This window comes from Monodelphis domestica, chromosome 1 (assembly GCF_027887165.1).
Source record: "Monodelphis domestica isolate mMonDom1 chromosome 1, mMonDom1.pri, whole genome shotgun sequence".
In the NCBI taxonomy this organism is placed as follows: Eukaryota; Metazoa; Chordata; class Mammalia; order Didelphimorphia; family Didelphidae; genus Monodelphis; species Monodelphis domestica.
This window is the reverse complement of record NC_077227.1, coordinates 259,281,394-259,297,557: the sequence shown is the minus strand read 5'-3', so window position 1 is coordinate 259,297,557 and position 16,164 is coordinate 259,281,394. Positions and strand designations below refer to the sequence as shown.

The window sequence follows — 16,164 nt, the reverse complement described above, 5'->3', positions numbered from 1 at the left end:
AAGAATCTGTCTTCTAGCACAGTTGGACTACTGGCTATTCCCCAATCTCACCCTGAATTCTCTCCATCCAAGTCATTCCCTAATCCTAGAATGCATTCCCTAATGATATAATTAAATGATTTTTTAAAAGAAATTTATTTAGTCAAAGCAAGGGAAGGATATTCAACAAATATATGCTTTGAAGGTTGGTGAACTGATTCAGCCCTTAATTCCTTGAGTCAATTGAGCCTCAATACCTTTTGGGGAAAACTAGCCCAAAGAGGGGATGGTGGAAAAGGGGAGTAGAATATTATCTTACTATAGATCATGTCCTGCCTGGATGATGCATGGAATAAAGGAAAGAGCACTGGACTTGGAAGTTAAAAGAGCTGTCTTTGAGTCTTGGCCTTGACAATTAAAGAAAGTCTTTACTGAAGTCACTTGACTTGCATAAACCTCAGTTTTCTCACCTAAAAAATGAAGGAGGTTAGATTAGATGATCTCTAAAAATGCCTTTTTGAGCTTTTACATCCTATGATTCAATTATATCATAAGCTCTTAGTGGGTAAGGACTGCATCACCTTTTTCATCTTTGTTTATACTCAGCAAATAGCACATAGTGGGCATTTAATTAATATTTGCATAAGTGAATGAGAGAAGCAGATTTAATTTAGTGCAAAGAAAAATCTTTCTGACAACTAAGGCTGTCCAAAATATGGAATGCATTTCATTTTAAATTAGTGACACCTCACCTCAAGGTACTTAACCGAAGATTTGATGACTACTTTTATTCTTTCTGGAGAGGATTCCTTTCCCTCTGCAAGTACAAGTTGGACTTGCCCTATGAGGCCCCTTCCAATTTTAGGAATCACATATTAATAAGGTCCTATGAGTGTAGATTATCTCTCTAGAATTTTTCAATGAAGGGTTGGAGAGATATTTCCTAAAGGAAATAGAGAGTTGAGAGATCTACTTAAGATAGCCAATACATAAGTATGGTTGTAGACAAAGAAAGGAGCCAGAAAAAAAAACTAATGATGAAGGGAAGAGATATTGTTAATTTTAACAGGTAAGATTCTAGAAAAGATAAAAAATTTTGAGGTGAAACATAAAAAATTTAGTCTTGGCAAAGAGGTGGCCCATCCTCAGAGACCAGAAAGAAGAAAGAATGGGTAGTTAAAAGATAGTTGTAGAAGTATTAAGGACAAAAGCTGAGGGGATATATGATGGATGGCATCAATTTTACATGTAAAGTAGGAGGCAAGGTCATCTATGGAAAAAATGTGAGGTTTGAGTATAGGTGAAACCTTGAGAGGAGTAAAGGAGGTTTGAAATAGTTGCTATGGTAAAAGGGAAAGAGAGCTGGTAAGAGAAGAATAAGAGGACTACCATGCAACCGTAGCTAGATATGTGATCAAAAGTAGATAGAAATGTGAATATGTAATGGACCCCAACCAGCAGGGTTTTGTGACCTCATCTAGCAGTACTTCGTGAGTTTAGAAGTAGAAAAGATGAATAAGGATCAGCAGGTGTGAGAATGGTAGAAAGACACTGGATATTTAAATATATAAATATAAGTGGGGGAAAGGGATGAGATCAAAGTAAGAGGAGAGAATAGAATTAAAGTAGCTGACCACTCACCAAGTCTAGATTGCATAAAGAAGAAGAAAGTGATGTCTAAACAAAAGTAATGAAGTAGGGGAGAAAGGAGTATCAGGAGACTGTGAGATCATAGAGGAGGTTTAGAATGGAATGAGAGGTGGAAAGAAAAAAACAGATCACGACTAGGTGCTCCAGGTCAAAGCTAGCTCCTACAAAATGAAATACAAATTTACTAGCAGAACCAAACATACTAACTACCGTAACAGCTTCAAAATAGGCCAACTCTGGCACTTCTGTCTGGCAGAAACCTAGATCAAATGATTCTGTGTCACAAATATAGAATAATATCAAGAGTTTCAGTGAGTTTTCCCAAGAAGTAAGATCTGTCTTCTTAATCATTCTGCTTTCTCTATTTTTCATCTATTTCTAAATCCTGAAAACTGCTGGAGGTTCATGCCCCAAATCCCAAAATAAGCTTAATGTCTATAGATTTATAATTTTGTGGAAATGTATTTGAAAAATGGATTAAAAAAAATGGAACTATAATATATACTCTCTCATATTATTCTCACTTTGTTTTCTGGGTATATTTCTTTTTTCCCCAAATAAGGGCAAATACCCTTCTCCTTTGTGTTCCATAGTGCCTTGGGTAAGGCAAACAGTAGGTGCTCAATAAATATTGGTTGGTTTACTGAATGAAAAATTTTATCATAAAGATGGCAATGTGATCTTGCTAAGTAGGTCTGTACCTGTGATCCACTGTTTGGCTTGTCTTCCTCATTAGAATGTAAGCTTCTTGTAAGTAGGTATACTTTCATTCTTTGTACTTCTATCCAGAGTGCCTACAGTACCTGGTATATAGTATGTGTGTTAACAAAATGTTTGTTGATTGATTGACATCTGGGCCAGTTAGCTCATTTGATTAGAGCATTATACAAGTGTTGTCAGAGTGGTAAGTTGGGCCTCAAGTAGAACAATTATCTTTACACAGGAACAAAACAAACAAACAAACAAAAAAAAAAAAACTACATGACCACATAACCTTAGTCTTCACAGATGTAGCCCTTCCATGGGTTGCAAATGGAACTGAGGCAGAAGAGAGCAGGGAGATGACTGCATAGCATATAGCATCAAAGTGGAAAACATAACTCCTGGTTAGACAGTCTTAGAATCACAGCATTTTGAACTAGAAGGGACCTCAGAGAGAATCTCATCCAGTAGTTTCCAACCTTTCTGAGCATAAAGGATCCTTCTTAACATAAAACCTTTTGTAGGTTCCCCTTCACTTTAACTATCAAAGATCAAAATTGCAATGTTTGATGATACAGAGTTGTGGCTCCCTTGAAATATCCACAGCACCATTCAGGTGCCTCTGGTTTCAAACCTGAATCTTCTGACTCTAAAACCCAGATGCTAGAGTCATTCTTCTTTTCTTTCCTTTTTCCTTTCTTCCTTCCTCTTCCTCTACTTCTTCTTCTTTCTTCTTCTTCTCCATCTTTTTCTTCTTCTTCTTCTTCCTCTTCTTCCTCTTCCTCTTCTTCCTCCTCCTCTTCTTCTTCTTCTTCTTCCTCTTCTTCCTCTTCCTCTTCTTCTTCTTCATTTTAACTCCAAACTGTTTCCCCCCTCCCTTTCCACCCCTGCACTAGAAAAGTGTGACATTTGACATAGATATATGTGAAACCATACAATGCATAGTTCTATATCTCAGTTCTTTCTCTTGAAATGAATAGCATATTCATTTATAGGTCCTTTATAATTGATTTGGAATATTCTCATAACTCAGAATAACTCAGTCATTCAATTAGTCTTCGAGCAATATTGCTCCAACTACACACAATGCTCTTTTTGTCTCTTGCTTATTTCACTCTTCATTATTTCATGCAAGTGTTTTCATGTTTTTCTAAAATCGACCTGCCCACCATTTCTCAAAGTTCCTCTTCACCATGTAGTTTATGAGCCACTTTGTTAGAGAGAAGTTAAGCCACAAAACTCCAATTTCAAATTTGTAATTTGGAGCTAAAGGCAGATGATATTTCAGTGAAGGCCTATGTATCTCAGATCCTCTTTCCCTAGCGGCAAAGCCTGAATGCATTGTCTCTGGAAGAATAGAATGAAACCCGGTCTCTAAGTGAATATGCTCTGCTGAATCATGCGGCTTTTTTTTTATAAGCTTTTGAGCAAACCGAATATTTTAATCTAGTTTCAAAAGTTGTTTTAATTTTGTCTTTTAAAAACTATATTAGTGTGCCCTGGGGCAACATGTTGGAGGGCAGATGTTATTTGATAACCTACATTAGATCTTCCCATATCAATGTGCCAATGTTCCTTTTAGATAATTTGCACTTTAGTATACTAATTTCCAAATTATCTAACTAGCAGAAATTAACCAAAAACATTCTCCTTTTCCGTTTCTGCAAAATACAACAATATGCCCTCCATACTCATGGAAGGGAAGAAACTTATTTGATCCTGACATTAATTGCCAGAAGATTTTTCTCTATGGGTCAGAATAAGATTGCAGATATTGCGTGTGCACATAGATGTGCAGATATGTAACTGTATGTATCTGACAAAACATTTTTATCTTAAATATATTAATTGTTCAAAGAGTAATAATTAATGAGTCAATATCAAGCTAGAAGCATATATTTAACAGAATATTCTGAACCTCTGTCCTTATTCCTTTTTTTGTTTAACATTTCCTCAAAGAAGCATATTGTATAATAGAAATCCAATGTGATGGCAAACCTTTTAGAGATGGAGTGCCGGGCCCCACCCCCACCTCACCCCACCCCAGACCCAGTGCCATGCCCATTCCCCCAAGAGACTACATGCCATGCCCCTCCCCTCAACTGAGTTCTGGGTGCACCCTTACTCCTTTACCCCACACAGGGGAAGGAGAAAGTGCTCCTATTGGGCTGCTGGGCATAAGGGTGGGTGTTTTGAAAAAATGTTGTCAAGTATGGTGGAGAGGGAGGAGGGAACTGGCCCAAGTCCTCTGCCTTTCTAGTAACAAATTCTGGGGGTGGGAGGATGGTCACATGCCCATAGAGAATGTTCTATGTGCCATCTTTAGCACCTGTGCCATAGGTTTGCCATCACTGGGCTAGAACAGTGGGTTTGATCTAACAAAAAAATGTCAAGTCCTACAGATGGGTACAAATAATCAACTGCATACATGGAAGTCTTGATAACAACTCATGTGTGGAAAAAATCTGGGATTTTAGTGAGTAGTAACCTTAATGCCATGATGTGGTAGCAAAAAAGAAATAAAGAGAAGAAAAATGAAAAGTGATCTCTTATTTTGAAAGGGACAATGGGATGCCAAACCTGCAATTTCATCAGTATGCAGAATGCTCAGTATGGAAACTCTGTCTAGCATTTCAGATTGGCAAGGGGAAGAGACAGAGACAAAAACAGAGATAGAGACAGAGACAGAGACAGAGAAGGATGAACAGATAGACAAATGGGCAGACAAACAGATGATAGATATAAATTATAGAGTATTACCTAAGGTACTGAAAAGTTAAAATATACAGCTAGTATATGTCAGGTTCTGAATTTGAACCCAGGTCTTCCTGACACCAAGGCTCAAGTCACATTGCTTTTCTTTTTTTTTAAACCCTCACCTTCTATTTTAGAATTAATAGTATCAATTCCAAGGCAGAAGAGTGGTAAAGGTTAGGCAATTTGCCCTGAGTTAAATAGCAAGTAAGTGTCTGAAGATAGCTGTGAACCCAGGTCTTCCCAACTTCAGACTTGGAGCTCTTCCTACTGAGCCACCTAGCTACCCCACTTTGCTTTCCATGCAATATTAATATTAACAGAAGCATGTTGTATGTATGTGAACTTTAAAACTACTCCACCCTTCTCAGACCTTACTTTAGGGGAAGATAAGATTGTAATCTCCTTATTTTAACAATGGAGATACTTGGTCTAACAGAATCAGGAATGTCTTGTGAATTAACCCCACCCCCAATTCCAAATCACAGATAGTATCATCCATGTGACTTAAATTTTCAAACCCTGTGGAAGATAATAGTCATGTCCTGGGCTGAGGAATTGCTTCACATGGGGAAGAACTCAAGGACATTCATAAACACCATGCATTTATGTGTGACCCCACGAAAGCCATTTTACCTCAGTCTGACTCAGTTTCTTCAATGGGAAAAGAGGATAATAATGTACCTCCCTCCTAGTGATGTTGTGGAGATTAATTGATATAATTTTGTTATTGATAAACTTAACACAGTATTCAACTAATGCTTGCTTTCCTTTCTTCCATTTTTTTCTTCCCCCATTATCCTTCTTTTTGTGAACTTTTACCTTCCACCTTAGAATACTAAATACTAGTTCCAAGGCAAAAAAGTGGTAGGGCTAGGGAACTGGGGGTAAGTGACATGGGTAACCTTGGGCATGTCACTTGTTAAGACAATGTGCTCTACAATTTGGAGCAAGATTCAAAGAATTATAAAATTCTAGCTACTTCACAGTAACTGACTCAATTTCATTTCTGCTGATTAAAATATTATTAATTAAATAATCCAATTTCATTCACACAAAAACAGAAAATTTAAGTCATTCAGATGATAAAGTAAGTGTATCAGAACAGATTTGAACTCAGTTTTTCCTGGTTCTGAGCTTAGCACTCCTTCCACTGCACCAGGTAACTGCCATTTGGGGAGATAGGAGACAAAGAAGACCTTTTTGAACAGTGGAAATGAGCCAGGCGTTAAGAGGAAAGGGAGGGTGGAATCCTACTTCAGAATGAAGGGAGAATGATGTGTAGAAGGTGGCCATTTGAACTCCATTCTCTCAGCTTCTCAGGATTGCTGGCCCTAAGGCCAAGGCAAGGACACAAAGGAGAGAGAAGAGTGGAAAGAAACATCAGCTGAAGAGAAAACAAGAATGCAGGAGAGGAAGTGGGGCTAAACTAGCAAAGAGAACAGGAGGGCACAAGGTACAGCCTTTGAATGCTGAGCTGGCAGCAGCTGGAGGGGTGCGGGATGGAGAGGGCGAGTCAATAACTGGCCTCAGCACCAGCGCTGCTCCAAAGATGCCCTTTCAGCACCAGTGGGCCAGCATGACCACTGTGCTCACAGCAGGCTCTGGGAAGAGCAATGGGCTTCTCAGGCAGTGCTGTTTCAGGGGAGAAAGGGAGCACAGAGATGGAATAGAAGCAGCAGGGAGAGAAAAATTAAGTCAAGACCACACTGCAGCAGTCTATACAAACCCACCTGCCCCGGGCCCTGCAAACTCCAAGAGACTGCTCTGAGTCCATTTGACTTTCTTTCCTTAGGGCAAAACAGGCTGCTTGCATCTCCCTGCTGCTCTGCTTAAGGAAATAATCAGCATTTGTTATTTACTATGTGTCTAGACCCTCTCTTTGGTAGACTACAGATTTGCCATTTGGATTAATGCTTCCCTCCCCCACTTCCAAAGCCTATGTAGAGCAGATTCCCAAAGCTAAGACCTTGTGACACTGCAGACCTGTCACAGCCAATTTATAACACGTGCCTATCTACCATTATAGAAGGGGAAGGATGGAGCCAATGCCCTGGCTCTCCCACAAACAGTAGGAGCTGCTAATGACTATATATTAATGATGTGGGCAATTAACACACATGGAAAAGATGGACAGCAGCAGAATGGGCCATGGAGGAAATGATGCAAAGCTTTCAGAAGCCCCTCACGAGAAATTGAGTACAGAGGGAGAAAGGAAAAGTGGGGAAAGGGAGAAAGGAGGAGGGAAAAAACGACAGAGAGGGGAGGGAAAGAGACAGTTATGGAAAGGGTCAGAAGGGGGAGGAGGAAAGGGAGGAGAGAGAAGGGAAGGGGAAGAGAAGGTAAGGAAGAAGAAGAGAAGGGGAGGGAAGATAAGAGAGATGGCAGAAGAAGAAAGAGGGCAGGAGAGGGAGAGGAGAGAAGAACAGGATAAAAGAGAAGAGGCAAGGTGGAGAGTGAAAGACTTGGGGAGAGGGAGAATGAAAGAGAGTAAAAAGGGGAGAGTGAAAAAGACAAAGGGAAGGAGACATTCCAAGTGATGTAAAGGATGGATCTATTAGGATTTTCCCAGAGTGTGAGAGAAAGACCTCCAGAAGAGCTAAGTCTTTCAAAGATTAAGCACTAGCCCATGGTCACAAAGGTAGCATCTGAAGCAAGATCCAAACCTAACTCTGCAAGCCTAGTGTTCACAGCAGGCTTTGGGAAGCCCACACTGCTTTACTGTTCCCATCCATTGATAAATTTTCTAAGACTCAAATAGACCTGAGCATCATGGGGTCCCAAGATAAAAAGAAATCAATGATGAGGGTGAGAGAAGGAAGGATAAAGGAGACAAAATCCTTGAGAAGAGAGGAGTTGATGGGACCACAGGCACAAGAAGCATTGGACTTGGCAAGGAAAAAGAAACCAGAAGCAAGGAAAAGAAAAGCGATTTTGAAACTGCAATAAGGGAATAGGGAGAGTTCATGACAAAATGCCTCAATTTTCATTTAAAAGAGAAATCACCAATTGACGGGAAGAGGGAGTTCCTTACATTGATATCTTTCAGAGTTAGGAAAAAGGTTGGAGAAGCAAACAATAGAGAATGATGATGTGAATGTCAAGAGGGAAATCATGCTACTAGCACATTTAAAGAGCTATTTAAAGTTTGCAAAACTTTTTCCCCACAACTTCATAAAATACTGCAAGTAGAATGATGCCCCTTTTGCAGATAATAAGACTGAGGCTCTGAAAGGCTATATAACTTACTCAGGCTCTTGCATCAACCCTGCCCTGGCCTGCTACTACTACCTCCTAATCTCTTGGTATCTAAAACTCTCCCAATTCTCCAACCAATTCTCTACATCACTTCCAATGGAATAACCATTGGAATAACAAAGTGAAGGTTTGATAATATCATTCCTCTATTCAAGAAACTTCTATATTTGGAATTAAATACAAACTATTCTGTTTAGCATTTAAGTCTTTCATAATGTAGCTCAACTCAAATGTCTCCATCTAGAGACCTTTTCTGGTTCTCTCAATTATTAATGCCACTTCCCCCACCCATGGCTCTGACTTGATTTTTCAATACCACCAGTAACTATGCAGTACCCCCCAGTAGACTGCAAGCTCCTTGATGGCAGGAACCATCTCACTTTTAGATTTGTATCCCTTGCACAGTGCCAGTCACAGAGTAGACCCTTCAGTACTCAATTGATTAATTGATCTTTGGTGAAGGAACTGGATCTCTCTCAGTGACCATTAACAAAACTGAGATTAATCAAAAACAATGTTCAAAAGAGTGTGTGAGGAAGCATAAGTAAAAGTATTGTTTATGAAAGTCTGAGTTTTTGCCCAGGTGAAGAACTCTTTGACCCCATGATATAACAATTATCTTCCACATGGTTTGAAACCTCTGGTCAGTCAGAACTGGTTTCCTCATCCGCAGAAGGGGGCAAAGGAGGAATAGAGAAAGAGTTGCAGCCAAGATGTAAGACACCCGAATGGAAAGTGCAAAATGGCCTGGGGACATGAGCAAAAATCAAGATGAGATTTCTTACAAAGGCACATCCACCTAAGCAGAGGAAATGGTCTCCATTGAAAACAAGGGGTGGTTTTCTAGGAAGGATTTCCAGCAGATAAGATCTAGCCAGAAGCCAGTGCTGGAGAGAGGGAGGAAAATGCCTATGCCTTTCTCATATGTGAATGTGCAACCCAGAGGGGATCAGGTAAAGAACTAAGGAGGATATTATTTTATTCTGCTCAGACCCTGCAGCCACTCAACCTGAAATACAGGGAGGAGCTATAGTTAAGCAAGGCTACACAAGAAACAGGAAATCAAAGAGCGAGGGAAGAAAATAATTCTAAGATTGGTAGGATGAAAAGAGAACCTTGGAGGGGGAAAATATGCTGACTTGAAAAAATACTTTGGAGTAGAAAGTGTTTGTGGGGGGCAGGGAGGAGAGGGGTTAGAAATAATAGCATTTTAATAAATACTTTCAAAATAATATAAAGAGCCACACTATGGGAAGGAAAGAAGCTATGTCCCAGAAGGAAGGAAGATTCAGTCTTAGCCTCTTCTTGAACTAAACAATTGGGGGGGAGGGGTGTGATTAGGAGACAGAAGCATTTCCCCTGGGAGAGGATAGAAAAATCAGCATTCCAGATGTTCAGAAGAGGGGGAGATGGAGGAGTAGGAGGAACAAGTGGGGAAGGCAGGAGAAGTCCATCAGACCCTTCTCCATCAAAGATATGGTCCCTTTGGCAGAAGAATGCCTATCCCCAAAAAGAGAATAAGAAAAATGGAAAAGGGGGGGTTCTCTATGTTAGGGTCACACAAGGAATTGTTCTCCAGACTCAGGAGGAACATACAAGTAGATAAGGGAAATTTTTACTTAGGGGCAAATGTTAATTATTCCAAATCTCATTTGGGGCTGAAAGTTGGGGGCAGTCAACCAACCTTTCTTATGATATGTTGGGCTTTGATTCTTAATCTGAAATTTAGCAACTGAAATTCACACAGAGTATCTAAATAGGAAGTAAGAAGAATAGCAACTTGGGTGAAAGGGACACCCATAGATAAAAAGCTTGATCTTTTTTAAAGCTGTTTCATTGTATATTTTAATATCAATTCCCACCAGACTAAGAGAATGAACAGGAAAACACTTGGCAAAGTTTCTAAAGCATTTCTCCTATCTCTCCGGGAGGCAGTGTGGTACAGGGAAAAGAGAAGCGAACTTGGAGTTAGTGGGCCCCTGCCACTCATTTACTTATGTGACCTTTAGCAAGTCATTTAATAATAACAATCAATATTTATATAGCTCCTTCTAGGTGTGGGGCACTGTGCAAAGTGCTTTACAATCATTTTCTTGTTTGATCCTCATAACAAACCTGGAAGGAAAATGAGGAGACTGAGGCAAACAAATTAAGTGACTTGCCCTGGCTACATTTGAACTTAAAGATTCTTGACCCCAGTTCTAGCTCTCTATCCATTATAGTACACCTTTGTTTTTGTTGTTGTTGAGTCATATCTGATTCTTTGTGACCCCACAGATCATTGTCAATGGGGTTTTCTTGGTGAGGATACTGGAATGGTTTGCCATTTCCCTCTCCAAGTAATTAAGACAAATAGAGGTTAAGTGATTTTCCCAAAGTCACACAGCTAGTAAGTGTCTGAGACTGGATTTGAACTCCAGCCTTCCTGACTCTGGACCCAGTGCCCTATCCACTGAACAAACTAGCCATCCTTTGCTCTATCACCTAGTGGCCCCTAAATCCCCAGGTCTCAATTTAATCTCTGGGTCTCAATTTTCTTCTCCATCAAGTCAAAGCATTGGATTAGATCACCTAGAAGATTTCAGTTCCAAATTTATTGTCATATAATTTATAAGCATCAGCACCTACAAGATGGTTCAGTAAGGCTCTTCTCGATTTTAGGCTATGGTGATAGAAAGTGGTACCAAGCTTAAGACCATATCAAGCATCCCCACTACCAACTCAGTGTTCCTGGGTTCCTGGAGTCATGAACCACCAAACAATAGCTTGGAGGCTGGTCCAGCAAAGGAAGGAAAGTGAAAATGGGATAAGAAATAAAAGTCCTTGAGGGGTCTGTTTAGGTTTCTGAACGCTGCTTCTAAAAGGATAGAGATACACAGATAATGTTTGTAAGCTGAGTGCACATACAAAACAGCTTGAAGACTCTGGGGCACTATAGCCAGGGCAAAAGGCTCCTGCAGCAGAATTCTGACTCCAGAAACAAAGCCAGAGTCAGTGCACAGAACAATAAATCAAAGACACTTTCTTATAGCTCATGATGGCTGAATGGTGAAATTCAATATTCAGTTGGAATAGACAGGCCCAAAGGCAGTAGTACCAAATTCATCACTAGCTGGGCAAGTCAAAACTTGGTTCTATAGAAGCAAGTGGTAGATTTCCTTGATCTGAGGAACAGCCACAGCAGGACTGACATTTGATGTTGGGCTAGTTAAGGACCCCTCCTATTTCTTCCTTTAACCACTTCCTTTCCCTCCCTCTGGGAACAGTGATAGAAATTCGGCCTTCCACATGGCTCATGCTGAGCAGGTGTGGAGTCCTCGAGCTCAGCTTAGTAATAGAAAGAGCTAAACAGTCCTGCTCAAAAATCCAGCTTTCCCCATGGCATGGAACAAGTCAATAAGAGTGACTAGAAACATTGGAAAGGTTGGGGGTCAGGGGAGAGAGACAGAGACAGACAGACAGAGATAGAGATAGAGAGAGAGAGAGAGAGAGAGAGAGAGAGAGAGGGATGGAGGGAGAGAGAGAGAGAGAGAGAGAGAGAGAGAGAGAGAGAGAGAGAGGGAGGGAGGGAGGGAGGGAGGGAGGGAGGGAGAGAGAGAGAGAGAGAGAGAGAGAGAGAGTGAGAGAGAGAGAGAGAGGGAGGGAGAGAGAGAGAGAGAGGGAGGGAGAGAGAGAGAGAGAGGAATAGTTTCCCAGCTCTTTATCCATTCCTCCCTTACCTCGCCCCTGCCCCATTTCATCCCAGGTTCAAAAAAATAAAGCAAAGCAAAGCAAAGGACAGGAAGGTACTCACGTCTGTGGTTTTCATTTCTGTGGACAGGGGGGGACCGTGTCTCTTGCTCCCGGGCTTCATCTCCTTCTTCACTGGCTAGGTGAGTATGAGCATAATGATAGCTGAGCCCTGGCCGGTTCTTGTAACGTTTACCACAGACTAAAGGAGAAACAAGATAAAGGAAGGGGTGAAGAGGGTGATAGGCCAGCACCTTCTGCTACTCTTGTTTCATTTTCCAAAATATCACCCACCCCTGCTGATTTCAGTCCAGAAAACTCCAAGGCTTCTTTTGAAAATGAGTCTCATTTGAAGCTATGATTTTTTAAAGCTTTACATGGGACTCATTTTCAGCCTGCAATCCCATCATTACCCTTTCCCCATCCCTCACCCCCAAATAATCCCCACAACTTCCACAATGATGAGCTAAAAGATTCAGATATCCTTGATGGATACTTAAGAGCTTCAGTTATACAACCCAGACACTCTGTCACCTAAAGATCTCACAAACATTCTTTCCTAACCAGTGCTTTTATTAGCACCTCTTCAAAAGGAAACGGCAAGTATGGCAATCAATACAGGCAAGTCGAAGAGGGAAAGGCATGGAGAAAAGGGAAAAAGGAAGAAACTCTTCCAGGATGGTTGCTTACTAGAAAGTCATCCAGGTTCTTAAGGGAGCAGAAGTTTGTTAACATACTGAAAGTCAGACACCCCCCTGAGCCCCACCAGGAACCTTGTTCTAAGGTTCATACATATCACCTGTATGATAAAAAAACAAGTCTCCAAAGACTGAGCCATGTGCTATGCTATATCACTCCAAATTTATCCAGGGAAAAGCCCACTACCCCCCCCCCTCGAAAACACAAACCTGGCCTGTCTACACTAATGCATCTTAATTCCCATTCTGAAGAATTTGAGATTACTAACTGCCATTGCCCTACAGGCAGGCAAGCAGAGCTTTGCTGTTGGACGTTAGTGGTACAACATAATCTGCCTTTGCCATGAAGAACCAGGTATTCCTAAATGCCAGCAATTGCTTTGCGCTTTGGAACCTGCCCTTGATTTTGGTAACTAGACTTTATAGAAATCAGATGCCTATCTGAAATAGGGGAAGGGGAAGGAGGGGAGCACAGGAGAGGAGACAAGTCAGAGAGGTAAGGAGGAAGAGAGGGAGAGAGGAAGAAGAAAGTATGATGTAGTATATAGAATGCTGAACTTGGGGTCAAAAGACCTAGATTTGAATCCTGCCTGTGATACTTGCTAGCTAAGGGACCATGTCATTGACATGCCCACATGTCAATGAGTCATTTAACTTCTCTGAGTCTCAAACAACTCTGAGATTATAAATCATAGACCAAATGCAAACTGTGTCAGTGGAGGGAGTTCCCCAGTGGTAAAATCAGATTCTTGCCTTATAATTGATGCAATATTCCTACAAGTATTATCTTACTTTCAGCAAATAAAATCATTCATACATTTTCAGATGCTTTACCTAACACTTCAAAAGAGCTCTTGCAACTTCTAAATTTTGCCGATTGGGGCAAATAACTAAGAGAAAAATTCTGATATTTCCTCCTTAAGAGTGAAAGAGGAAGGGAGCATAGAATTCTAGATTTAGAGATGGAAGGGACCTTAGAAACTACTGAGTCTGACTTTCATTTTATCATTAAAGAAATGGAGTCATGTGAAATACTGTTGTGCTGAAAGGAATAATGAACTGGAGGAATTCCATGGAAAGGAAAAATCCTGGAAAAAAAATTTCCTGGAAAGACCTCCAGGAATTGATGCACAGTGAAGGGAGCAGAACCAGGAGAACATTATACACAGAGACAGATACATTGTGGTACAATCGAATGTAATGGACTTCTCTACTAGCAGCAATGCAATGACCCAGGACAATCCAGAAGAACGTATGAGAAAAAAACACTATCCACATCCAGAGAAAGAAATATGGGAACAGAAATGCAGAAGAAAAACATATGATGAATCATATAATTCGACAGGGATACGATTAGGGTTTTGATGTTAAAAGATCACTCTACTATAAATATAAATAACAATGAAATAGGTTTTGAACAGTGATACATGTATAACCCAATGGAATTACTAGTTAGCTCTGGGAACAGAGAGGGAAGAGGGGGGGAGGAGATCATGAATCATGTAACCATGGGAAAATATTCTAAATTAAAAAAAAAAAAAGGAATGGAGTCACAGAAACCACAAGCAACCTGTACACAAGTATTTAAATTGGGATCCTTCTGATCCTAGATCCTCCTGATTCAAGTCAAAGACTTTTAGGAGGACATAAGACATCACACACAACTCTTCTTAAGGAATGGGTAATAATTTAATTAATGAACTGTCTGTCATGTACAGAGTAAAATTCAAGCCTGAGACATTTAGAAAATGCTACTTTCCATTCTCCAGTTAAAGCATCTCTTTCCATCAGCTGGTCCTTTGTCCTAGGCACCTTTAAAATCAACACTTCTAAAAAACTCATATTTAGAAGGAATTCAATCCAACAAAGAAAGTTAATGATTTAAGTGCTTGCTATTTACAAGGTTCTGACCACATGGTGCTGTCCTAGGTGCTGAGGCTCAGAGGAAGAAGCAAATTCTGTCCCTATCTACAATTTTCATCATCTTTCCAATTTTGGAAAATGTGCACCTGGATCCTATGTTTCTGTCACAAAATAAGCATGGAATGAGGAGAAGGGCAACAAGGGAAATCGCGCCCTATTCCCCTCTCTGCTTCTCTCCAGGGTGAATCCTTTAGAGGGCATTTTTTCTCCCTTTTCCAGACCAATAAGATTATCAATGCAAAGCTTATTGTAAACATCCCCCTATTTTGGCAAAGTGGAACTTTCTCCCTGCTTTCTTCTTCTTGCCTTGAAGAGGAGAGGCATCTGGGAGCAATTTGAGGGAGGGAACTTGACCCCAACGGGAAACAATTCTGAATGCACAATGAAAAGAGAAGAGACTCTCTTCCTTACTCTATAAAAATGACTCTGCTGAGGTTCTATAAGAGGAGCTTAGAACAGACAGTGGGTAGCTAAGTTAGTTATTGTTGTTATTGTTGCTTGGCAGGAAAATGAAAGGAATCACCAAAAGCAATTACTCAGAGATTTAAACTTAGATTAAGGAGTCACAAATCTTGAATCCATTTGTAAATCAGTTCCTAAAGCACCTTTTTACTCTGGATAATCTACCTCTCTGGACCTTAACATCCTCATCTATAAAACAGACATAACACTAATCATTAGCTGTGGTTTATAATGTACTAGAAAAGACTTGGATGGTGGTGATGAAATCAAAGATGGTACCCAATTTTTTTAAAGGAAATCAAGAATGCTACAGCTATATATACATACACACACACACACACACACACACACACACACACACACACACACACACATATATATATATATATATATATATAAAAGGAAGATACTATTACAGGTGTTCAATACTCTCTTACCAAATAAGCTGGTGTTACATAGACACAACATATCACAAATTCTCCTAAATAGAAGAAACCTTAGCAGTCACTTAGTCCAACCTCTTACCCAATGCAAAAAAAAAAAAAATCCCTTATAACATCCCTAACAAATAGTCATATGGCCAATGGAGTTGGAGGATAAGAGCCAGAGCAAAAACCTACATAATGTCCTCCAGATACATGAATAAATTCATTTGCATTGATCCAACATATTTAAATAACAACAAAACAATCACTGAAGAAAGACAGATCCTAATGGTCCAAGCATATGACTACAATGATCCAAGATGTATACATGGCAGTTGCACTTACAGTAATGTACATATTAAGAAAAAAAACAAAGGAACCCCAGAGAGCACAAGCATAATTTGCAAAATGGGGTAGTTCAGTTCAAACAAGAAGATGGCAGCCTGAACCTTCTATAGTTCCTGTCAAATACAATAAATCAATAATGCTGAATGTAATAGGCATGATACCACAAACAAAACAAGACAGAAGGTGGTGATCAAAATCTTCAACAAAGTAGGATTTTTGATAAAACCATGAAAACA

General features: G+C 40.1%; 1 protein-coding gene across 6 annotated transcripts in view; it reads right to left on the bottom strand.

Moving 5' to 3' along the window:
- Window positions 1-16,164, bottom strand: part of DPF3 (double PHD fingers 3) — a 437,118-nt gene that overhangs the window by 115,986 nt on the left and 304,968 nt on the right. For all 6 annotated transcript variants that reach the window (XR_008914980.1, XR_008914982.1, XR_008914981.1 and 3 more), the window contains one exon: window positions 12,137-12,274. Coding sequence is in view for 3 of the 6 variants with exons in the window: in XM_056810706.1 (XP_056666684.1) it covers window positions 12,137-12,274 (138 nt within the window). In the remaining 3 variants the exon portion in view is untranslated. The remainder of the gene's footprint in view (window positions 1-12,136; window positions 12,275-16,164) is intronic.